Below are 24,701 nucleotides of genomic sequence, written 5' to 3'. Positions count from 1 at the left end.
GCCTTGGGAGAGCATTTTTTTGGGTCTTTAATTTACGACATTTTGAAAATGGCGAAAATAAGTATTAACGCGAGCTCGTATCACAGAAACCAAAAGAGATGTGGCAATTAGGTTTCTGTAGGCTTATACAGGGTGGTCGCTAAGCGTGTTCCGATATTTAAGAAGCTGATTTTCTGGATTGTTCCAAGGCGAAAATGTTATATAGACGTATGTCCTAAAATTAGCCATTTCCGAGATACAGTACATTTCCTTTCTATTTAAAGAAAAATGCTGCAACCATGGACGGGCTTAAAGGTTACCACGTTAGCTTTTATAAGGGAATGGGGGGTACGTCACTGCTATATTCCAAATTGGATACATTTTAACAGTTGTTGAAATTGACCGCCATTTTGTCTATCTTTTTCTCATAGACTCTCAAACACGTTGAAAATTATCTGGGATATTGTGAATTACCTTACGCAACTCCACTGTATAATGTTTTAGATAACTCATAGTGTTAATTGGCATAGGGTAATGTTTTTAAATGTCTCCATAGAAAATAATCTAAAGGATTCAATATCGGGGAATCTGGGTGCGCAAGAGTAGTTTTGGTCTATTATTCTTCGACCTATCCAGTGACTTGCGTATTTACAATCCAGATTTCGATCTAGTTAAAAATAACTTATCGTATCAAAAAAATACAGGAGATATTTTTGGCGTATTTTGAATCGGTTATTTAAAAAAATCAACTTATTTTGGGAAATACCAGTGACGTACCCCGCATTCCTCTATAAAAATTAACATGGTAGTCCCTGCAAACGTCGATGGTTAAAGCATTTTTTCTTTAAATAGGAGGAAAACTCACTATTTGGACTATTGTGGAGGTTTATCCAGATTGAACAAAATATTTGGGGCTATTTTGACAATATATAAAAAAATATATTTTTCATATTATTTAGCACTGTGAATCTCGGAAACCACTCTCTTTAAGACACACTTTTGTTAATATTTTCGTCTTAAAAGAACCCAGAGAATCAGCTCTTTAAATATCGGAACACCCTTAGGGACCACCATGTAAAGCGCATCGAGATAATTATTATTTGAGTTGCCCTTTTAAAGCAGTTCCTTCAGGAGTTCGCCAGATATCGGCACGTATATGCAAAGGCAAGTTTGAAGACTGGCCAAAAAGTAAGTGTTTACTTTGAAAATTTTCAGGAAAATTTGTAAATTTTTGAGTCAAGATGAAGTTTTGAGTTTGAGGTGCAGCTTTTTCAGTTAAATGGCGCAATATGGATCAGAACGCTTTCAAAACTGGGAGATTTATTCTGAATTTCTAAAGTCGAAAAATCTTAAACACTCTATAGAATGAAAACAAGCAACTTTCTTATAAGGCCCATTTAATTGAATGTTCTTTGACCTCCTACCACATTCTCATTTCTACTAATGTTTCTGCGACACCCTGATATAAATCCCATGAAGTTCTTTCTTTCACCAGTAGCAACACATAGTATTTAAATTCAACTTGACTTCACAGTTCTTTAATTTCTCCACGGAATTGACTGACATTTTTGATGATTTCAATGTCCCAGAGGTATCCCTCCAGATCTTTGTTACTGTACATAAACCTGCATCTTCGTATGACACACAAACCAAATAATGGTTAGCAATTTAATCCGCCATGTATATTCATATGGTCATTCAACAAACGTGAATTTGACTACAGTTAAGTATCCGCACGAGACGTTATTATGCAACTCAATGAACAGAACCACGAGAGCGACCTTGATGGTACTTAATGGATGGTGCTGGCGGTAGGCGCGAAAGATGCTTCACTTTGGTTCTGAGGTCCAGACGCAACAGTGGGTGATTCTTTATCATCTAGTGACAAGAGAAAGTAGTGCGCAGTGATGGATTTTTTGAGGAGGTTTCTAGTGGTTGGGGCCACTCTGATGATTGGAGGTAACTTCTGAGTTTTGGTTTAAAATTTTATGGACCATAATGGTTCGATTTTAAAATTTGGCTCGAGTGAGTGCAGCAAATAATTTTCTTTATTTTTTTTTTAAATAGGAAAAACATGTTTTTTCCTATGCTTAACTGTTTCTCGACCTTTCATTATGCATGTGTCCTCCACTTATCCGCATCCACTCTTATTTTATGTCTGCTGAACCATCCACTAATTGCCCATAAAATCGTGTTATACCATTTTACCTTATTCATAGAAATGTTGGGATTGACAATAACTTTACCGTATAATTATTTACCGATGGTATTTAACGTTTCATAACGTGGCATGCAAAAGAACTTTTGTTGCAAACGTACGTGACATACACTAAAATGGGATTTAATCAGCCCGATAAATAATTCAAGCGGCGATTTCTGGACAATATACGGAAACGAACAATGCTAATTAGCTTGTTAATTAGATGAACAAGCTTCATTAAGCCTTGGCAGTCGCGTCGCAATTTAAGCTATTGATGGGCACCTTTTCAAGTATTAGATAAGTTCAAGATGTTAGCAAATTTGGTTACTTAACGGAATAATTGAGCAACACATGTTTATTGGTTTTGATTTTATGTGTTAATCTTCTTCGCTTTCACTTCATCATCCAATGCTGAAATCCTGGAATTTTGATCCAGGAGTTAGAGGAGAATCAGCGCATTACGTAGGTCCCTTGTTAGTCCTTCTAATTGGCGAATTAGCACACTTAATACAATTTAAGAAAGGAAATGCCTAATTTGTGTTTTTCGCACAGAGCGTCACGTAGGTTCATATCAGCACTATTGAACTTGACAGTGGTTTATGTTGGTTTTAGTGTATTCACAGTATAATGGACAAAACCACAATTTCTACAACAATCAAGGACACAGATCACAGCAGTATCAGGCTTCTGGAAGTTGCCCTTTGCCGAATGGGACGTTTCCAACCACTACATGTGATGGGTGAGTATTGAAAATTGGCGGATCTAGCCACTTCAAAAACTTTTAAGGGCTGAGAGACACTCCCACTGGGATAAAATCTCAAATTTTTTCCTAAAGAGAAATTAATTAAATTGTTTCTAGGGCTGCTTATACAGGATTGGTCATTTTTACGTCAAAATACGATATCTCAGTAAATATGAGTTTTTGGTTATTAAGAAGTGAGCATTTCACAATAATTTTCTAACGTATACCATCTGCCATAAAAACATATACAATACATAAGACAATAAATTGGTCATATTCTTATGTTTTTATTTTTATAAAGTTTTCAAAGGCCAGAAATGGGCCTCCGGAGTTGTATGACTTCAAACGTCAATAATTTGATTATTTCAAACGGAACACTCCAAATTTCTCCATCGTGTCGGGTTCAAAGTTCAAAAATCTATGACTTTGTTAATCACCCTATCCCTAAATATTGCCGTTTCTGAGTTCCCGAAAATAGCCCTTTTTGGCCTTTGAATGTTTCAAAAGTCAAGTGGGTGGCGTCACCTTAAGCGAATGTTACGTCATTGCCAATGACGTCCAATGTCATTTCGACATTTTTCATGACTATCGATGACTGTATTAGTATTTTGTTTTTGGAATCGTTAAATTATTAGTTGTATAAATTAATTCTCGGCCCTTAGGTAAAACTGGTTAAAACACCTCTCTGAATTTACCATTTTTTCTAACTATACAGGGTGTCTCTAAAAGGTTTGTACAAAATTTTACCACAGATTTCTGAGGTCAAAACATGACGATTTAACCCAATTTACCTTAGTCCAAAAATGGACGGTTTTCGAAATACAGGGCGTCAAAGTGAAAACAAAAAAAAGCAAAAAAATTAATTTCTTGGTTGGTAATGCTGCTGTCTACACAAAATGTCGTATCGGGTGGTTTTTGGGGATAAGAAATCAGAATCCGTTTACATTTTCGATGCACAATGTAGAGAGCGTTGTCAGCGCTCGATGAACCCTCTTTAAAATGGCATAACTTTTTCATCACCCGGTATAAAATTTATTTATGACTAAACTTGTGTTTTCCTACATTTTCTAAGGAAAAAAGGTCTCTTGTTAAAAATCTCTACGAGACTTCCTTCTTGAGATATTTGAAGCTTAAAGTTCGCTGCATGTCTTGAACAATAATTTTAATGTACTACATATCTATTCTTACAGTTGGATCGAAAAAAATCAAAACTTAAAAATGGAATACAAATTACTTGAAAACATAGATACCAAACATAAACACGAAAAATTATACTTTTAGTAGATGTTCGAAATGACCACCATTGACTTGCATACAAAGATTAATCCGACGCAAGAAATTAAAATGTACTCTATTCATCAATTCTTCGTCGTTCTTTAAAATGTTTACTGCATTTTGAATTCGTCCCCATAGTTCCTATTCACTATTTATGGCTGTGAAGTATACCATGGACTTTAGAGTTCCCCATAAAAAATAATCAATCGGAGTTAAATCCGGAGAGCGCGGTGGCCATGGTACCGAAGCATCATTTCCTCTACCTATCCATCTTCGTGGGTACTGTTGATTTAAATAGTTGCGCACATTTATAGTAAAATGTGGCGGAGCACCGTCGTGCATAAACCACATATCTTGCCGAAGTTGTAAAGGAAGATCTTCCAATAATTTTGGCATTGTATTTTGAATATGTTCCAAATAACTTTCACCACTTAATCGGGGCGGCAAAATGACAGGAACAATAATAAAATTGTCAATTATTCCTGCCCTCACATTAATCTTAAATTCATGTTGATAATGTACCACTTTCGTAGCATGCGGATTCTCATCAGCATAAACATGTTCATTGTGTAAATTAGTAATTCCACTTCTCGAAAAACAAGCTTCATCCGTAAATAAAATATTAGTAACAAAATTTATGTTGTATTCTCTTTGATCATGGATAAATCCGCAGAAGACCAGTCGTAGATTAAGATCCGGAGGCAAAAGGTCTTGTACCTGTTGGATATAGTATGGATAAAGCAGTTGTTCTTTTAAAGTTCTATTAACAACATCTTTCGATACTCCTATTTCTAAACCGAAGCGTCTGGTGCTTAATTTTGGATTTTAAAATTATTGTTCAAGACATGCAGCGAACTTTAAGCTTCAAATATCTCAAGAAGGAAGCGTCGTAGAGATTTTTAACAAGAGATCTTTTTTCCTTAAAAAATGTAGGAAAACACAAGTTTAGTCATAAATAAATTTTATACCGGGTGATGAAAAAGTTATGCCCTTTTAAAGAGGGTTCATCGAGCGCTGACAACGCCCTCTACATTGTGCATCGAAAATGTAAACGGATTCTGATTTCTTATCCCCAAAGACCGCCCGATACGACATTTTGTGTAGATAGCAGCATTACCAACCACGAAATTAATTTTTTTGCTTTTTTTTGTTTTCACTTTGACTCCCTGTATTTCGAAAACCGTCCACTTTTGGACTAAGGTAAATTGGGTTAAATCGTCATGTTTTGACCTCAGAAATCTGTGGTAGAATTTTGTACAGACCTTTAAGAAACACCCTGTATAGTCCGTTTTGAAGCGCCATCTGTGAGCTATCAAACCACTTAATTTGATTAATCTAACCACGAAGAACGTTACAAATGTCGTCTGACAAGCAGCGCTTAAGGCACTCTCGTCTTTTCACTTTTCAACTTAAAAAAAAATGCTGCAGAAGCGCAAGACATGATTTGTTCAGCCTTGGGAGAGAATGCTGTATCTTACAGTACGCGTAAAAGATGGTTTCAAAAGTTTCAGAATGGAAATTTTGATAATTTTGAACATGAAATACGTCCCGGTCAACCAGAAAAGGATAGCGATGAAGAGTTGGAGAACTTACTCAATGAAAATCCCTGCCAAACACAAAAAGAGCTTGCTGATGCTCTCGGAACGACTCAACCAGCTATTTCGATACGTTTGAAAAAATTAGGAAGGATACCAAAGGGGGGTCACTGGATGCCTCATGATCTTAGCCCAGAAAACAAAGATCGGCGCTGCGAAATTGCAATGTGTCTACTGACGCGATTCAGAAAAAAGGACTTTTTAAGTAAAATTTTTACTGGAGATGAAAAATGGATATTGTATGACAATCTTAAGAGAAAAAAATCGTGGGTTTATCCATCAGCAAGTACCGCAAAACCAAATATCCACGGAAAAAAATTGTTATTGAGTATTTGGTGGGATTCCAAAGGTGTAATTTGTTGTGAGACACTTAAACCAAGAGAAACTATTACTGCTAACCGTTATCAAGACCAATTAATAAAATTGAGGGATGCTATTGAGGAAAAAAGACCTTTTAATGGTAGTGGAACAAGGCGAGTCATTTTGTTGCACGACAACGTGCGACCACATACCGCAAAAGACACCATTGACATTATCTCCGCGTTGTGCTGGGAAGTTCTCCATCATGCGGTGTATTCGCCAGATCTTGCACTTTCTGATTATTACCTTTTTCGTGCATTACAACATCACCTGGTTGATATACACTTTCAACGTCTCGAAGAAGTCCACCGAACAATGGAAGATTTTATCCAATCAAAAATGGCAGAAATGCATTGAAAGTAAGGGCAATTACTTTGATGATTAAATTGTAATTATTTTTTTTTATAAATAAAAATCTAAATTGTTAAAAAAAGGCCGTGAATTAATTTATACCCCTGATAATTTAATGTATTTTTCGTCAATATTATCCTCTTATCTAATAAGTAAATAAGTGTTTTCTGGCAACAGTGCAACAGTGTTCAAATGTATGTGTTGGTCAAAATTGAGAACACTCTGAGAATTCGATGTGTATATCTCATTTGCAATAAAATAAAATATTTTCCCGGAATTTCGTGTATTTTTGGATTCTAAACACGATGACGTCGAGAAAGTTGGGTTATTCCATTTGAAATAAGCAAATTATTGAGGTTTGAATTTATCTTCGTATACACTGTTTTGTAACTTTGGGGGCGTATTTCAGCAGTTGTAGAGGGCTTTTTTTAAAATTAAAACACATCCAAATGTAACTTATTCGGTCCTCTTGGAGCCCCGTGAGACCGATTTCGGAATTTGCAAGGGTTAGGACGCGGCACAGATATTCATGACAACTGACAGCTATAAAAATTTTCGAATTATCCCGAATATCTTGGAAACTGTCAATTTATGACATAAGACTTTTCACATAAATTCATCCTAAAATTTGAAGATAACTCTGAAAATAACAAAAATATTGTGGATTTTTTTGAAAATTATGAGTATGTTTAGTGGAAATTGGGATTAACAAAACAAGAATGCACTAACCGACCGATTTTACTTATAAACGGCAGAAACACTACTGCAGAACAAGTATTGTAAAAGATTACAAGAAGTATTCCCCTTTTTGTATACACGTGAATCATCTTGGTGTGTACACAACATGAATCAATCATGCCGAAATTATTATTTATCCATTACTATTTAAATTCTAGTTTTATACATAGATTTCTAATTTAAAAAATCTAACAAATTTCATTTAAAAAAAATGCTACTTTCGCACCTTGGTGCACTAATGGACATTCCTGTATCTCACTGGTTTTGAGTTGTTTTAATTGGCTATTTTGATCTCTGTTAAGAGTTCAGAGGCGTATCTTGGATATTTTGTGTTCCAAAAATTTCTCAGAATTCAATTGATATGAATTTTAAGTTTACTAATATTTTTACGACATTGTCTCATCACTGACTTTCACTTAATCAAAGCGAGAGTTTATTGGGAAATTCATTCTATATAGGACTGCGCCTTGTTAAAAAATCATTGGCGTACTATAGACATTTTAAAGGTTTTAAATTACTATTGGATTGTTCGATAATTAATTTCGTATTTTTTATGTTTTTTCAAAGTGAATATACTTATAATAATAATAAATACTAATCAATGATGTGGTGGCCATCTTGGTGGATGACCTTTCGCCATTTTTCGGCAAGTTGGAAAATTCCGCGTTCGAAAAAGCCTTGATTTTTAGAAGAAAAAAATTGATTTAACTCATATTTATCGGCTCGATCAGAATCGAAATTTTTACTATTCAAATGATTTTGAAGAGAACGGAACAAATAATAATCTGATGGCGCCAAGTCAGGGCTATATGGTGGACGAGGTATCAGTTCCCAATTTAGTTCCAATAATTTTTGACGCGTTATTAAAGACGTACGGGGTCTAGCGTTATCATGATGGAACAGTGCCCCTTTGCGATTGGCGAGTTCAGGACGTTTTCTTTTGATTTCTTCGTTCAATTTCGATAGTAAACATTCGAATCAATGGTCCGGTTTCTCGGAAGCAGTTCAAAATGAAGAATGCCCTTGTAGTCCCACCACACAGATAGCAAAATCTTCTTTTGATGAATATTGGCTTTGGACCACGATTGCGCAGGTTTATCTTGTTTGGTCCAAGATCGTTTTCGGACTACGTTATCGTAGACGATCCATTTTTCATCACCCGTTATGACTCTTTTTAGAAGTGGGTCATTTTGGTTACGATTCAGCAAAGAATCGCATATGTTAATGCGTTGGGTGAGGTGAATTTCCTTCAATTCGTGAGGAACCCAAACATCCAATTTGCTAACGTACCCAAGCTCATTTAAATGCAGAGAAACGGTTGAATTCGATATGTTCAACTTTTCTGCTATCTCTCGAGTTGTCATGCGCCTATTAGCTTCGATTAAGGCCTTTATTTTATCGTTATCAATGGCGATTGGGCGTCCAGCGTATGGTGCATCTTGGACATTAAAATTTCCGGAACGAAAGCGAGAAAACCAACGCTGGCAGTGGCGTTCAGTAAGGTAGTTCTCACCATAAACTTCGCACAATTTCTTCTGAGCTTGCACTGCATTTTTGCCCTTTCGAAAGTGAAATAATAAAATGTGTCGATAATGCTCACTTCGATTGTCCATCTTCAACTTAAATTTAAAACAACTTCTTGTTTACTAATCACGTTCGATTTTCGATCAAAAAGAGTCTGAAACATAACCTTTAAAATGGCATATAAGCGACGAGATCACTATTACTCGATATGTACAAATTGAGCCATCTATGAGAATCAAACGACATTAATTATCGAACAACCCAATAAATATACATTTTTCTCCAATTGTTGGAATATATCGATGTTAATAAATTTAATTAATGGCATGTCTAAGCGCCGGCATGCCACTGCTTTTCATCTAATTACGAGCTAACTCGATTGCGAGCCTATCACACGTTAAACCACCTCTTACCAAAAATTCATTGGTGTAGTGTAGATATTTTAGTTTTTATGAATTCACAAACATAACGTAACGCGCAATTTTTCGAAAGCCTCAACGTTAAAAACAATTTTAGGATCATTTGCGCGTCGCTAATTTTTATACTGCGCGACAGAGAAAAGAGAACACCCCGTAAAAGTAGTTTAATTTTATGAACTTTTTATTTTAAGTTAAAAGAAACTTTATTTATTTCGAAAATACAAAATCATAGGTTCATGCAGCACTTGAAAGCAGAGACTAAAATGACTGATTATGCTAATCGGGATTCTCCTTATACAGAGTGGGGCACCAAGAGCGCCTCGGGGTATTACGTCCTTATTAATAATTTGATCGAAAATTGTTTTAGAGGTGTATGTAGGACCTTACAAGGTACATTTTAAAAATATTTTCATTTATACAGGGTGTATATAAAAAAAGATACATATCAAACGTATGTTTTTTTTAATGGAACACTCTATATTTTATTACATATTTGGAATTATAAGAAAAAAATAGTACAAGTTTGTATAACACACATTGGGTCTAAAACAATCGCTTCTCGAGAAATTTTAGAAAATTCTGTTTGGGTATGCGTGATGGTCGGGCAAAAGTAAGAAGAAGACGGGGTGAAAAACGGGATTCTCAGTTTACAATACACAGGCATGTCCATCATTCTGTTGGGGCAATGGTTTGGGGTGCTATTGCACATGGTAGCAGGTCACCTTTACTTTTCATTAGAGGCAGTATGACACCCCAACGATACATTCAAGAAGTCCTGGAACCTTATCTCGTGTCTTATCTGACAACTCTAGTTAATGCAATTTTCCAGAAAGACAATGCACGTCCGCATGCGGCAAGACTTCTTTCAACAAAATGCAATCAATTGGGTACCTTGACCACCTCGATCTACAGATCTCTCACCAATTGAACATGCGTGAGATATTGTAGGTAGAAGGTTGCATAATTTTCCCCATTTTCCACAAACCTTAGCGGCGCTATCTCATGGTGTTCAGTTAGCCTGGAATGAGATCCATCAAGAAGACATTAATCATCTCATCAGATCCATGCGTAGACGTGTACAGGAATGTATAAGACACAGTTGGGGACCAACAAATTATTATCAATTTTTTTTTGGTTTTAAAAAATAAAATTTCTTAAATTTTTTTATGAAAGTTTTTATGAAGTATTTGTTTTAGTATAAAAAACATGTCTACCAAAATTATTCACATGAAACCATTTTTACGGGGCGTTCTCTTTTCTGTGTCACACAGTATATTTGATCAAGTGAAATTTATTTCGCAAGTACTATTTAACGTTCTTACAACAGCCGGAATGTGCTTTTTCAAGGAATTACTTGTGTTGATGACTACATACTCTCATTAAACGACGTTGATGTACTGGATTTATCCATTTGCAAAAATTTATTTTTACATAAATTTTGGCAAATTTTTTGGTTAGTATGTTGTTTAGGCTGGCTAGTATGTAACTGCTTTTCACTTAATCAAATGGAATATTTTCCTGAAAATTAATCACGTATAGACTATACTCTGCAAAAAGTTAACAATTGTACTCTAGATATTTTAATTTTAAAATATTTTCAAATATTCGCTTGTATCTAATTTTTGATAAATTTCAATTTTATTGAATTCAATTGACCACTTTCTATGTTGCTGCTATCATCTAATTATTTTGGAAGAAATCAATCATGTTTAGCCCAACACTCTGTTGTACAATACGTACAAATTTCATTTCTGTTTCATTTTTTGCCAGTTCCATAGTGCGTAGTATAAATTTTAGGACAGTTGGCATTTCCCTGATTCATTTAATGGGTTGGAGTATTGGCCAGAGAGTTCATCACATATACATATCGTGCGGCTCTAAATTAACCTGCTCTGCCCTGTTAAGTTTCTTAAAAAAATTAATTTTTTTTAATGTTGATTATGGCATCGGTAGCACAAAGTTACCAATTAAAAAAAATTAGAACATGGGTTAAGTGACATCTCTAATTAAAGGTCTTTCGAAACTAGATTCAATGGTGTATTACGACTCAAAATCGATTGAGTAATTTTCATGAAAAACATATGTTAATTTGGTATGCAGTATAAACTCAGTTAACTATGCAGTATATAAAAGAATGAAAAAAACTGTTTGTTGATAGGAAATTATAATTTTTATTATTTTATGCTCATAAACCGTCTTTGGTTAAAGAAAAAAAAGATACATAAAAATAACCAAAAATTGTTTGCACGCCCAATCGAAAACAAACTAATTTCTAGTCAAAAAACGATTTTTTTTATTGTTTACGTACTATTTAACTGAGTTTGTATTGCATTTTTTATCAAATTTACTTGACTCATATTTCAATTTTAAAAAATCGGTCATTTTGTGCTGCTGATGGCATAAGCAACATTGAAGAAAAGAAACGTCAAAAGGTAATATTTTTCGTCCTACTTAATGCTGTTTTAAAAAAAAATTATAATTAAAAAAATAATAATAATTAAAAAAAAATTTGGGGGGGGGGGGGATGACACATTAGAGCCGCATGGTGTAATAAATAAATATTCCGTGCTACCTGAAAAGTCATTAGTATATAGAGAATATTTTAAGGCAGAACTATACTCTATCCAGAAATCATTGGTGTACTGCAGAATTTCTGAAAGTAAAATAAATAATTACCATTTTCAATGCTAACAATATTCTTGAAAGACCTAGTCGGAATTTCAGATTTTTCAAGAAAAAAAGCAGATAATATCTTACTAACTTGAATAAATTCGAATTGACCTTAGATAAAGACTGTGAATTTTAAATAAAAAAAAAAAATCCACTTTGAAGGTAAATTTTTCTATTTAAGGTCAATCAATGAAAGTCCAATTCAAAATTAATCTCGACAAATCCGAACCGACCTTGACAACCTTGCATCGTTCATTTGTCTAAAGTGTCATGGCCGACATAGTTGATCGGTGCATAAGAGCAACAAAGACAGAAATGTCGTATCGTTGTCCGGGCTAGAAGAGCAGCGTTGACAGAGTTCCACAAGCTTCCAAAAATCTGCATAAAAACCTATATTCGATCTAGATAACTTCATATGAGTGCACCCAACTCCATTGATATTTGCAGATACATCCAATGTCGAAATGGAGTACCTGAAGAGAAACTGTGCCCCGATGGTCTGCTCTTCAATGCTGATGCCGGACATCAAACTTTCCCCTGCCAATATCCCGTGGATGTAGATTGCACAGGAAGAGAAGCAACTCGTAAGCAATTTTTCCCCCCTTCCTCAAGCAATGTCTTAATATGTTCCCATTAGAGCCCGCTCAGGCAACAGACGAATGTCCGCATCAATTCGGTTACTACAAAGTCGGAGACGACCGCAATTGCGGACAGTTCAAAAACTGCGTGGACGGTCGCGGATTCATTTTCGATTGTCCGGAGGGACTGGCCTGGAATGGAGACACTTACAGGTGCGATTGGCCTGATCAAGTGTCTGATTGCGATGCCGAAGGTGACTGTTCAGACACAGCCTCTGCTGAGTATAAAATTAAGTAAAAAATTTTAGCGTATTTGGGATTCACCTGTCCCCCTGATGCCAGGCAGTTCGGTTTTGGAGCTGAAGAGTACAGATATTTCAAATCTCCCAGTGATTGTCAAAGATACTTCATTTGCATTGATACTAAGCCGAGATTGTACAATTGCGGAGAAGGAAAGGCTTTTAATGATGTCACTAGTTCTTGTGATGATGCGGAGAATGTCACTGGATGCGGGCTTTCACCTTATGAAAACGAACGCCTGACGAAACTGACCAAGTTCTCGAATCAAAATACTTATAATAAGTTTAACAATGCTTTCTAATTTTATAAATAAATGCTTATGATTGGAAATTTTCGTAGCGAGTTGCCTCCTCCAGGCTTATATACTGCATCTTTGATTCTAAAAGCTTATCGAAAGTCTCTCGAAGCTCTTTGAAGGTCGGTCTTAAGTTTGGGGAAGTTTGCCAACAGCTGTACATTATCTGATACCTGAAACAACTAACTTTTGCATTTATTCCATTAAAGGGGATAACATGTACAAGTCTCCACTGCAATTTGAGGGCCTCTCCATGCGATAACCACCTTTGAGCCAATTTACCAGTTCTTCAGTGTTGACCGTAGGATAAGGGTTGCCTCCGAGGGTTACAATTTCCCATAAGACAATTCCGAAAGACCAAACGTCGCTTTCAATGGTATAGATTTGGTGTGTTAACGATTCAAGGGCCATCCATCTGAAGGGCAACTTTCCTAAAATTCCCCATTAGCTACTGGAAGCTCAACCTTCATATGTGATTATGCGGGTACCTCCAGTGACTTTTCTATAAACATTATCAGTGTAGATATCTCTGCTGAGACCAAAATCCGATATTTTGAGGATGTTGTTTTCTGTGATTAAAACATTTCTAGCTGCTAAATCTCTGTGAATTACCTTGAGGTTGCTCAAAAACTCCTGAAATTTCAAAGTCGAGCTCTCTGAAAGTTTTAAGAGCTTCGCAGCCTTACCATCCCTAAAACAATCTGTCTGGCAAATGAAAGCAAGTCTTGAGACTCTAAGACAAACTTGTCTTTACCATCTAAGTCATAGGATTTATTGTTGAAGAACTTTATGCTCTCATCTGAGGTGTGCACAGGACTGTTAGAAGTAAGTGAAGGTTTGCTCAGAGAAACGGATGCAAGGTGGAACTTACCATACCTTTCTTGTAAGACAAAGGCGGCTTGCCTTAAAAAGGACTGTAAATCACCCTTGGCGCAATGTTCCACCAGCATCAAGGGGTTGCTCAAGCGATTTTTAGTCACCACCCCTATCAAGTGCACTATGTGCGCGTGATAAGGAACTGACTTCATGATTTCGATTTCATCGTAGAATTGTTTGATTTGCTCAGGGGTTGGGTTGGCTGTAAGGGCCTTTAGATATTAAATGTTTTTGATGGCACAGATCTGAGCACCTTTAAGAGTCTTCACGGCTATCAAGGACTTCTTATCAGGCTTTAGATAATAGTACCCCTTCTGGACTATTCCAAAAGCACCGAATCCTATTACTTTGTCGATGATCAGTTTTGACTCGTTCAGTTCCCATTTCTTTTCAGGGTCTTCCTGATCTGTTGTTGAGTACTTGACTACTGTATTTTCAACTTTCTAACACATTATTTAGTTTTTTTCTAGTTAATTTCGATCTTAAATACTTACCTCCCTGACGAACCAATTCAATATAAACAACAACTTCTTCCGAAAAAACCACCATGAGACTAAAAGAAATAAACAAGATGAAGCCCCCACTATCGCCCACATCCAGAAGACAGTTTTGTGTTCCACGTGTTCATCTATAGGGAAGTAGTGGAGATATCCAGGAAGGCTTGCTCCAGCTTTGGAGAAAGCAGTGAGTTTCACCATGAAAGAATTAGTAGCTTTTATATTGTTGAGTATAGCGGAGTCTTTATCCTAAAACACACAGAAGTAATTTGATGTTAATCACACTGTGCTAGTTTTAAAATCCGTAAAGAGGGGCATCCCGGTAAAACCTAAATCGGGTATGTACGAATTCAATGTTGCTAACTACTTTCCTAGATTAGCTCTCGTTTTCGAGATATTTGAAATTCAAAGTTTAATTTCAAGAATCCAAGAAAACGTTATTTTTTTCATTTTTTGATGATTTATTGAATTTGAATCGGTGAAAATCGATAGAATAAACGTTGTGACGACAAATATACATTTATAGTAATAGAATCTATTTGAAGAAAAATTAATTCGGTCACTCGGTTTTAGGCGAAGTTTTTATCATTTTTTCGTAAAAAAAATAAACATTAAATTTTTGTTTTTCAATTTTCTTTTATTAATTCTTTTGTAAAATCTTCTTTGTCTTGCAAATTTCAATAAATTTCACCTAAGAGAGCATGTAGCTTTTCATCGCAATACCAGCGTTCGAGCTTTGCTCTAATTTGATAACAACGCTCGCCATGCTTATCGGATTCAGCTAGTGATTTTTTTGCCAATTTTTCTTTACAGGGTGTTCCAGAAACATTGGGCCAAATTAGCATGACGTGAAACAGCTTTGAAAAATAATATCATTATGGTGAACATGTTTTACATAGAACTTGTTTCTTTGAATCTATGGGATCTTAAAATAAAAAAAATAAACCAAAAATTTTGATAAATTTTTATGGCATTTTCCACAAACAGCATCAGCGTTCCGTCATCAAAAAGTATCCATAATTAACGAAGTGATGGCAAATTGGTGTTCTGCGTGAGAAATGAAATTAGTTTTTTCGGCGTGAAATGTTAACCGCACGAGAAATATTTAGAGGATAGAAAAATTTGAGAAAAAGTTAATGTATCATTAAAAAAAATCAATACGATGCAGCTACTCAGTGTAATGTCTGTACGAAAATGGCTAAAAACTTACCACTTGCACATTGCGAAGAGACATGAATGTTACATAAAAACACTCCCTGTACTAACGAATTGGTTTCATGGAAATCCATTGAAGTATTCTCCAAATCTAACAAAAATATGTCTTCATTTAAGAACTGTGACCGTGAATAGCGTCCAAAGGGAGACACTTTTTTTATATACATATAATATACAGGGTTCGCCATTACTCTGGCCTTGGTTCCTGGTGTCTTTGTATAAATATCAATATGAAATTTGTAGTACAGTACTCATTTATATTGGAAAGCTGCATGATTTAATAATATTTTTGTTTATACAGAGTATTCCGTTTTCACTGGGCAGCATAAAGTTATAATTTTTTAAATAGCAACCCAAAATTTTTTTTATGCCGTTTGATGAAACCTTAATTTAGAAAGAAAATACATTAAACATTTTTTAAATTGGTTGCGGCATATATGGCCAGAGTAATGGCGAGCCCTGTATATGCATATAATATATAATAATTTTCGACCGAAATCTTAACGCATTTACCTAAATAATCTCATGATACTATTTTTGACACCCTGTATATACATACATTTATTTTCAACTATTAAGCAACAGAGCTTTTCACAAGAAACCTCAAAGCAATTATAAAATGTCAAATATAGACGTGAAGTTTGACAGTAATGGTGAACTAAGACATGCGTATTGGTTGTCACTGCCCTAACATTAAAATATTATTAAGAGATTAACGCTTACCTTAAAAGCGAGTGAACCGAATTAATGTTTTTTCGAATAGTTTCTATTAAATGCATACAGGGTCAACCACACAACTCGCAGTTTATTACGTCATTTTTGACCCTTAGAACACCGATTCGAAAATTTGCGGCGGTTAGTCGACAATATCAATTTCCGTGGGATCTTGCAGCTATCCGAATTTTCAAATTTTCCGGTATAACTCGAAGGCAGCATATGTCAGACATAAGACATTTTACATAAACTTACCTTAAAGTTTAATGGTAAATCTGAAAATGATAAAGAAATGAAGAGCTCCAAGGACTTGGTAGCCACTTCCGGTATAACTGGAAGTGTCATCATTTGGAAAATATTTAATTTGCAATTGAAACGTTCGAATCAAACCTAAAATCAAATTTTATTGGGCTAATAGAGTGGAAAATCAATTTTTTTAATGAAAAGGTTGCGTGGATTCGAATTAATTAAATGATCAAGAAAAGGAAAAAAAACATTTTTTTTAGTCCTTGGAACCAAAACTTTGAATTCCCAATATTTCGAAAACTAGAACTAACCTAGAAAAATGGTTAGCATCATTGAATTTGGCGTATTCAAATTAGGTTTCTTCCACCAGGTGTCTCGCTTGCAGGAAAAAAAATAATCTTTGATCCTAGCACAGTGCAGGTAGCGGGTATCAGCAATTCACCCCCGATATGTTATAGCTAACAGGGTTGGTATGGTTGCCATCTCGGTCTGAGATTATTAGACTCAGGCTGTAGAAATCAGGCTTTAAGGGTGGTTGTTTCCATTGCAGTTCTAAGTTGGTATCTTCACGAGACTTGGCCGCTGCTAGCAGGAATTTTACGGTTAAATTTTTAGGTTTGCTTGGAGCTAAAATGGACGAAACAGTCTGAAATTTATTGCATTTTCTTAGTACTGAACTAACGACATATAGACAAATTCCTAAATGTCTCGAGGCAGCCGGGCACAGCAATCTTCAACCACTTCTTAGGGCTCTCCATGTACCCATTGCTGCTAACTGAGGTTATTGCAAAGTGGTACTTTCTCCCAAACTCGAGATGAGTCAAGTTAAACTCTGTTCTGATTTGCTATTAAAAAAAACTATTTAAAACCTGTTAGTCCCAGTTGTATACGGACCTTCTTGAGATTAATCCTCTTCTGGAGATAATCCCCTGGCTCTTGCTTTTCATACCATAGCATCTCATAGTAGCAGGATAAATCTATGAAAATACTGCGTGAATCAAACACCACGATCCCTGAAATTACCTCTTCCAGGTTTCCACACCACTCTCCCCCCATAAGAACCATCCGAAACGCTCAAGGAGTAATTTAAGCTGAAAACTGGAGTTTTCTTCTCAGTACTTCTCCAAGTTTTAGACACAACTTGAGGGCTTCTAGCCCCATCGGGATTAAAGCTTACGAGGTAAATTTCATACTCTCTGCCGGAGCTTAAGTTGGTTAAAGCTACGTAGCTGTGCCTAGTCTAAAATAACTTTGAGACTCTCTGAAACAACTCAAATCTACGTCTTACACAGGTGAAGTGGTACTCTAGAGAGCCCCTCAGGGAATACGCAAGAAGGTACTTTGCACCCCGTGTGTGATTCCAGGAAAAAAACAGCGAAGTGTCATCCCTGCAAACCAATTGGGGGCTCTCCAACCCATGCCTAATCTCCCCAAAATCTGCCAAGGCACCCGTTTGGACCTCGTCTTCATACATTGTTCATTTAAACTCACCAGTGGTTCTCTCGCAACTTGACGAATCATCGTATGAGGCTGTATCACTAGATTCGTTCTGCAAGGAGTCAGTTGGTAGTTGGTGTAACTGAAGAGAATTAGAACTCACTGATATCTTCAGTAAGCAGTCCAGGCACACTTCCCTAATGCAAATCACCTGATTTTCTCCAAGATAGAAACTCACTACTATAATTATCAGACTTTTAATCGACATGGTGATGCAGGACTGTAAAACCCAGAACAACAGTACACTTCCAGACTTCTGGGGTCATAAACTGTTGTTTACCCATGAGCTGATGCTATTGGATATTTCACGATTTGCAATACATATATTTATAAGGTATGTGAAAAGATAAACTGTCTCGTGTATAAATAATCTTACCCCTCTATCCGGTTACAAGATATATTATCATTGCAAAATAGATCTTGATAACGAATATGCGTGAATTATTCTTTAAGATTTGCATGCATTTCGGGAGATTTGCTGTGAAGTACGTGCGGTTATTTGGTAAGAGGTTTGATGTTGGTTTGGGAATAGATTTAATAACAGTCAGAGGCGCGACAGAGTCTAGACTAGCATAAGTATACATACAGGGTGTTTCAGAATAAGTCTGCCAACTGATTATTGTAGGTTCCTGCGGCCGAGATGAGAAATAAAGGTCATACGAACATGGAGCCGTTAACGCTCCTTGCCCGATGATAAAAATGATTATTTCTTTCCTTTTTTTTCCATGTCCGTTCTGGCATTAAATATTATCATGGGAATTGAGGGTCGTGAAACAAGTAGAGACACACGTTTTAGAGAGAAAAAAATGTTTTTAATTTCACCAGTGGCATGTTCATTGATGTGACTCTGACCGTTTGGAACGAAAACTATAACACGCCGCTGGTTTAAGAAAAGTAAAAATAATTTTCTGAAAGCTTCATATTAGTGCAAAAAAGGTCTCCTGAAAATGTTTTATAAAGTTAACCGTTTTCACACTGTAACACTTTCTACCGTGTCGTGAACCGATTCTTAGATACAGGCAATTTGGAATGAAAGGAACGTGAAAACGCTAATCAAATTCATCTTAATCACGATCAAATCAACAAAGAAGTTTTAAAAGAACATTTTCAACGTAAGTAGGTTGGACGCGGTGAGCGCAGTTAGTGAACTGAATCACCGGATTTGACACCATCAGATTTTTTTTTTGTGGGATAATTTGAAACATATTTTTTACGATCAACTACCGCCGAAGACATGAAAATTCGGTTCCGAAACGCTTGTCGAAACATTACACCTGAAATGTTAGAAAATGCCACATAATCATTTCAAAACAGAATTGGCAAGTGCCCTGAACACCGGGGGCACCATTTTGAACATTCGGTGGACAAAATTTTTTTTATAATAACGTAAAATTTATTAAAGCGTTTGTTTTTATAAACGTTAAGTATTTCATCACTTTTAGCAAAAAATGTTTCAAGCAAAAATATTTTTATTGTCGATAAAGGATATTGAGTGTTCCATTTGAAAAAAACGACATTGACCTCAAAGGACAGGTGAAGGTCAAGCCCCGGAAAACAAAAAAGCATTTATTTCGTAATTTTTTTTGTAGATCTTCTCGACTTTAAGATATTTGCTTGTTCTATTTATCTAGAATCACCCGGTATGCATGTAAATCTACGGTTTTTCATATAAAGGATCTGCACGGTTTTCTTAGAAAAATAATTGGCATAAATCGGCTGTTAAAGAGGAGGTTTTCAGGAATTTTCCTCATTTAAAATTAACGGCCTGCAGCATTGTTTTTTTCATTTAAAGATTCTTCATCCAGCGCGTGAAGAAAAGAGTGGCATCTTAGAGACTGGGCAATAGGCGTTTCTCTAAGGCATCTACATTATTATTTTAAAAAATTAGGATTTCCTCACTAGGCAGAATTTTCAACGTGCGACACTGGCCTGTCATGCAACTGCTCTTTATTTTTCAATATTTTTTTAGAGAAATTGATATAAGATAAAAGTATAAAACAGGGTCGTACGAGGTTGGATTTTAAATTACCTACTGGAAACATAATTAAAAAAAATGAGGGATAACCAAAAGAAAAAATTACTACATTGATTTTCATGAAAAAAATTGTCAGAATTTCATGTATTATCAGAAAAATTAATGCGGCATAAAAGACGAGTATAGAGACATGTTAGAGTATGGACCTTAGGGGTCTTTCAAAGATTGAAATTTCCTAAAAATTTAAAAAATCTTAAAGTTTTTTATAATCATAAATCAATAACTTAATGCCTGGCTTTGCCTCTAAGACCTTTTTGCAGTCCCATCAGAAAAGCAGAAATTGGCATTAAAAAAAAGAATGGAATAGAGGAGCACCAGAGGCTGGAGAGTAGGAGTCTCGCAAAATTTTAAATGTCCAAACAATAAAAAAATTATGAATTTTTCACAGAAAAAAACAATGAATGCTCATGCTAATTAAACGTATTATTTAAAAAAAAAATTGGCAGGAAACGAAATAAAAAAACAGTGGTGAATCAAAAACTAGCTAATAAGGACTTAAAGGAATTATCTAAAATTAGGTCGTAAATTAATCGTCTTTTACCTTGGTTTTGCAAGAATTTTTATGATAAAAATCGAGTTTTATTCGCAGAAAAACTTACCCATCTGAAATCAGAGGCGTGCCAATATTGAACCAGTGTAAAAAAGCAAATTATTGTTTGGAATACCTAAATCACTGAATAGATTCGTTAGTAAACGCATTTGAATGGAGAACATAAGGCGGATTGAAAGTAATGAAACATTTGTTTGAAGTAGAACATGGATGGAAAAGTACTTATTTATTGTAAGTATTTTCATACCTTAAATGTGTTGTACAAGTACTTACTCATCATCAGAATTTTGTATTTTTAAGCCAATAAAACAATTATTTGATGGAAGTTGAAGACTTATGTACTTAATAGAAATGTAGACAAAACCGCAACAAAGATATCGACTTTCTCAATTTAAGAACATACAGGGTGTCCCAGATCAAAGTGCAAATATTTTAACCATGGTTTCTACTGATGAAATTAACAAACGCGTATTTTTCCTTTTTGTCCAAAAATCGGTCGTTTAAGTTCTAGAGATCCTTGAATGTGGGGCACCATTTGGATAAAATAATTTGTGTTGGAAGAGCCCTTCAAAGGATTTTCGTTAAATTTGATGTATAAATATTTTTCGATAGTAGCAATTTACAAATAAAAAAATGAAAGATACAGCTTTGCCACAACATAAATATAAGGGCCGGACTGTGAATGTAAGGGCCCATATTTATTTAAACGTTAAATATTTCGATCAAGTGATTACATTACTCGATTGTACTTTTCATTTAGAAACTTTTTTGTCTCTTCGAGATTTTTCGCAGAATGCATTGTTTTCTCACAGTAGTTATTTTAAAGCAATTCTTATCTTCCTCAGATTTGACCGTGTCTGCCTAAAGTTATTTATTGAATTATTTGAAACAAAATAACAAAGAAGAATGAAATTGCACACTAAAAATTGTTTAAAGTGACCACGAGGTCCTGGACCTTTTTTAAATGTTAAGGGTGATTCTTTTCTTGAGGTAGCACTCTCTGAATACTACTTTTTTGAATCATTAAGTCATGCTCGGCAGTTCTTAAACTAGTAATGTTATTATCCTCAAAGTAATTGATTATTTCTTGCTCATCATCTACCCCATGATGCTTAATATTATAATTTTCCCCTCATTGAGGAGCAAAACTACCAAATTCCCTCAACTTGATATGAACATTTGTAAACGTTCTTGCATTTGGAAGTCGTCGATTAGGAGATCGCTGATGGTAGAGAACTCTAGCTCTATGAGCATTTTGCCTGCATTCACCATAATTCAAGTGAATATCAGCATACTCGAGATCGCTAAACGGAAGAGCCATTATAAAACAAATAAAAATTAATTTTTATGTTATTTTATAATTAAATATGGCAATAATAGCATTAACGAGTAACACCTACTGCTAGTTGACCACAATGTGACAGAAAATGACAATCAGAATGATTTTTTTGACAGGGAGAGTGATGTGGCTATTCGAGCCATGGTCTACTTAATAACAACAAATTCCTGCAACAAAAAGGCGTAAAATTTGGAATCGCTACTACGAGAAAACTACGCATTCTACGAAAAATCTCCAAGAGACAAAAAAGTTTCTAAATGAAAGGTACAATCGAGTAATGTAATCACTTGATCGAAATATTTAACGGTTAAATAAATATGGGCCCTTACATTCACAGTCCGGCCCTTATATTCATGTTGTGGCAAAGCTGTATATTTCATTTTTTTATTTGTGAGCTGCTGCGATCGAAAAATGTTTGTACGCTAAATTTCATGACAATCCGTCGAAGGGTTGTTCCAACATAAATTATTTTATCCAAATGGGGCCCCACATTCAAAGAGCCCTAGAACTTAAACGTGTTGGTTTGAAAACTGTGCAGGGAATTAAGAAAGGGTGATCAGAATAATACACACTAAGTTATAGAAGTATATGTAATATTTATTTTTTTTTTTAACAAAAAAAGGAGAAAGTAATCTAAGAGTTTGTGAGACGATATTTAGCTTCTCGCGCATTCTACGAACGACTAACTGGCTAGGGAGATTAGGACTATAGATTCGGAGCTAAAAGAAATATAACTCATTGCCCAGACATAAACATAAACAATCTCCCTTGCATGAAGCAATCAACCGTGAGAGTTTATGTCCTATAAAAGAGCCGCTTCCATAATTAATCCTTAATATTGTGATTTTTAACAAAACGAAAGACTTTTGGACAAAAAGAAAAAATACGCGTTTGTTCGTTTCATTAGTAGAAACCACGGTTAAAATATTTGCACTTTGATCTGGGACACCCTGTATATCATCTTGCGGATATGTAAACCTACGAATACTCAATACGAGGCATTTCAACATCAAACGTTTACTTTTTACTGTCTAAGAGCCGTTAAGTACCAATCGTAATCGGTTTATAATTACTAATTTTTTATTAGAAAAAGTCGCCTATCAAGACCACATTGGTAGAAGTTAGTGCCAGAGACTAATTCTCAAAAAAAACAGTATTCAGACTTTTTTCAGTTCAAATTATAAACCTATATATATAATTTTTCGTCGAGTGATACGGAAAATTCCTATAAAATATCCAGGTATTCGGAACATACCGGCTGTCTCATAAAAAAAAAGGGTGAAACTCAAAATTTTGTTATTTTTGAACGGACTTTGATAAGATATAAACCGAAAAAATGATACTTTCCAGTCTACTAACTAATATCAAAACTGATTTTTTTTCAACTCATCTTTTGATTTAGGAATATTAAATAAAATTCCGTGTTTTTCTTTTATATTTTTTGGTAGAAAGTATTTTTCTGGGGCCCATATCACTTTAATCCAACAAAAATTAAGTATTTTTTCGTTGAAAAAATGAATTCTTTGACATTGTAACATGTGATTCTTTACAAAAAATTGCGGATTTGTTTGTTTACTTTCCATGTAAGTATTTGCAAGCTTTCGGGAACTTAGAACGAATAAGGATACCTAATCGTATTAAATTGAAACTTTTGAAAGACACCTTATTACTCTGTGTATTTTTTAAAAAGCCGAAAAAATCATTGCAAGACCTTTGACCGGCTATATTGACGATAATAATAATAATAATAACAATATCCAGTGTAAGTACTTATTATGACGTATCGTTCAAATTTTTAAAAAAATTTCGGTTAAAAACTGTTTCAACATTATTTTTATCATATTATATTAACTTGTAATATATCGTAAAATTCAGAAAAAAAAAAATATTATTGAAGTTGACATCTTAAGTAAAAGAAGTTGATTAAAGAAAAATCAATTTTGGTGTTATTTAGTAGTCTGAATAGTTTCATTTTATTTGGTTTTGAGTTCATCAAAATCCGTTAAAAATATCTGAGTAATAGCTTTGCCCGATTTTTATGACAAAGCCTGTAAATATCACTAAAAATAGGCATTTAAAAAAAATATACAATTTTTAAACATTTTTTCAACGAGAATAGAGGTATTAGGCCAAATACGCTAAATGTGACTAACTATGCAGTCTATTTGAGAATTTTAAAGAGTGCCTGGAATAGAAGACTAACCCAGTGGCGTGACCTCAATTGCAATGAAAAAACTATAGGTTGTGGTATAATTAGGAATTTTGACTTTCAACCACGAAGAAATCGGATGCGTTTTTGTGTTAATTTTGCTTATATTAAAGTGAATTTATAACGACATAGTCAAAACTACAAAAATAGAATAATGCTGCGCGACTGTCTAGGTCTTAGGACTGTTAATTAAAGAATGTTAGAATTATTATTATATTGATATATAGGGTGTCTCTGAAACGTCTATATAAAATCGTACTGCAGATTTCTAAGGTAGAAACATGACGATTTAATCTAATTTACTTTAGTCCAAAAGCTGACGGTTTTCAAAATACATAACGTCAAAATGAGGAGTAAAAAAAGACAAAAATTAGTTTTTAGTTCGTAATGCTACTATTTATTTTTATATTTATTTTATACTATTATTTTTCCACCCCCCTGAAGTAATGCCTAGAGGCGGTTCCGGGGAGGGGGGGGGGGGGGGTAAACAACGGTGA

General features: G+C 34.9%; 2 protein-coding genes across 2 annotated transcripts; one reads left to right on the top strand and one right to left on the bottom strand.

The window, feature by feature from the left end:
* The first annotated feature begins 1,792 nt into the window (after positions 1-1,792).
* On the top strand, positions 1,793-13,061 carry LOC136349036 (protein obstructor-E-like). The gene is made up of 5 exons (XM_066300304.1): positions 1,793-1,938; positions 2,792-2,918; positions 12,301-12,437; positions 12,491-12,685; positions 12,740-13,061. Exons 1-5 carry the CDS (start codon positions 1,887-1,889, stop codon positions 13,030-13,032), a joined length of 804 nt encoding a protein of 267 aa, XP_066156401.1. The 5' UTR covers positions 1,793-1,886; the 3' UTR covers positions 13,033-13,061.
* On the bottom strand, positions 13,049-18,454 carry LOC136349035 (tyrosine-protein kinase receptor torso-like). Its single transcript, XM_066300303.1, has 13 exons — positions 18,066-18,454; positions 17,863-18,011; positions 17,598-17,814; positions 17,469-17,551; positions 17,257-17,419; positions 17,017-17,201; positions 14,397-14,648; positions 14,156-14,345; positions 13,903-14,104; positions 13,713-13,842; positions 13,515-13,659; positions 13,250-13,457; positions 13,049-13,199 (listed from the first exon to the last, which is right to left on the bottom strand). The coding sequence occupies exons 1-13, from the start codon at positions 18,277-18,279 to the stop codon at positions 13,049-13,051; spliced, it is 2,289 nt and encodes a 762-aa protein (XP_066156400.1). The 5' UTR covers positions 18,280-18,454.
* Positions 18,455-24,701: the final 6,247 nt, after the last annotated feature.

Source organism: Euwallacea fornicatus, chromosome 36 (genome assembly GCF_040115645.1).
Source record: "Euwallacea fornicatus isolate EFF26 chromosome 36, ASM4011564v1, whole genome shotgun sequence".
Lineage (NCBI taxonomy): Eukaryota > Metazoa > Arthropoda > Insecta > Coleoptera > Curculionidae > Euwallacea > Euwallacea fornicatus.
This window is presented reverse-complemented; position numbering and strand designations above follow the sequence as displayed.

Excerpts from the sequence above, each read along its gene's own strand:
- LOC136349036 (XM_066300304.1), top strand. The coding sequence starts at position 1,887 with ATGGATTTTTTGAGGAGGTTTCTAGTGGTTGGGGCCACTCTGATGATT. Across the intron at positions 2,919-12,300 it reads CCAACCACTACATGTGATGG|ATACATCCAATGTCGAAATG; the intron begins GTGAGTATTGAA and ends TGATATTTGCAG. Across the intron at positions 12,438-12,490 it reads CACAGGAAGAGAAGCAACTC|AGCCCGCTCAGGCAACAGAC; the intron begins GTAAGCAATTTT and ends TGTTCCCATTAG.
- LOC136349035 (XM_066300303.1), bottom strand. The coding sequence starts at position 18,279 with ATGTCGATTAAAAGTCTGATAATTATAGTAGTGAGTTTCTATCTTGGA. Across the intron at positions 17,202-17,256 it reads TAGGAATTTGTCTATATGTC|CTCCAAGCAAACCTAAAAAT; the intron begins GTTAGTTCAGTA and ends CGTCCATTTTAG. Across the intron at positions 14,346-14,396 it reads TGAATTGGTTCGTCAGGGAG|AAAGTTGAAAATACAGTAGT; the intron begins GTAAGTATTTAA and ends ATAATGTGTTAG.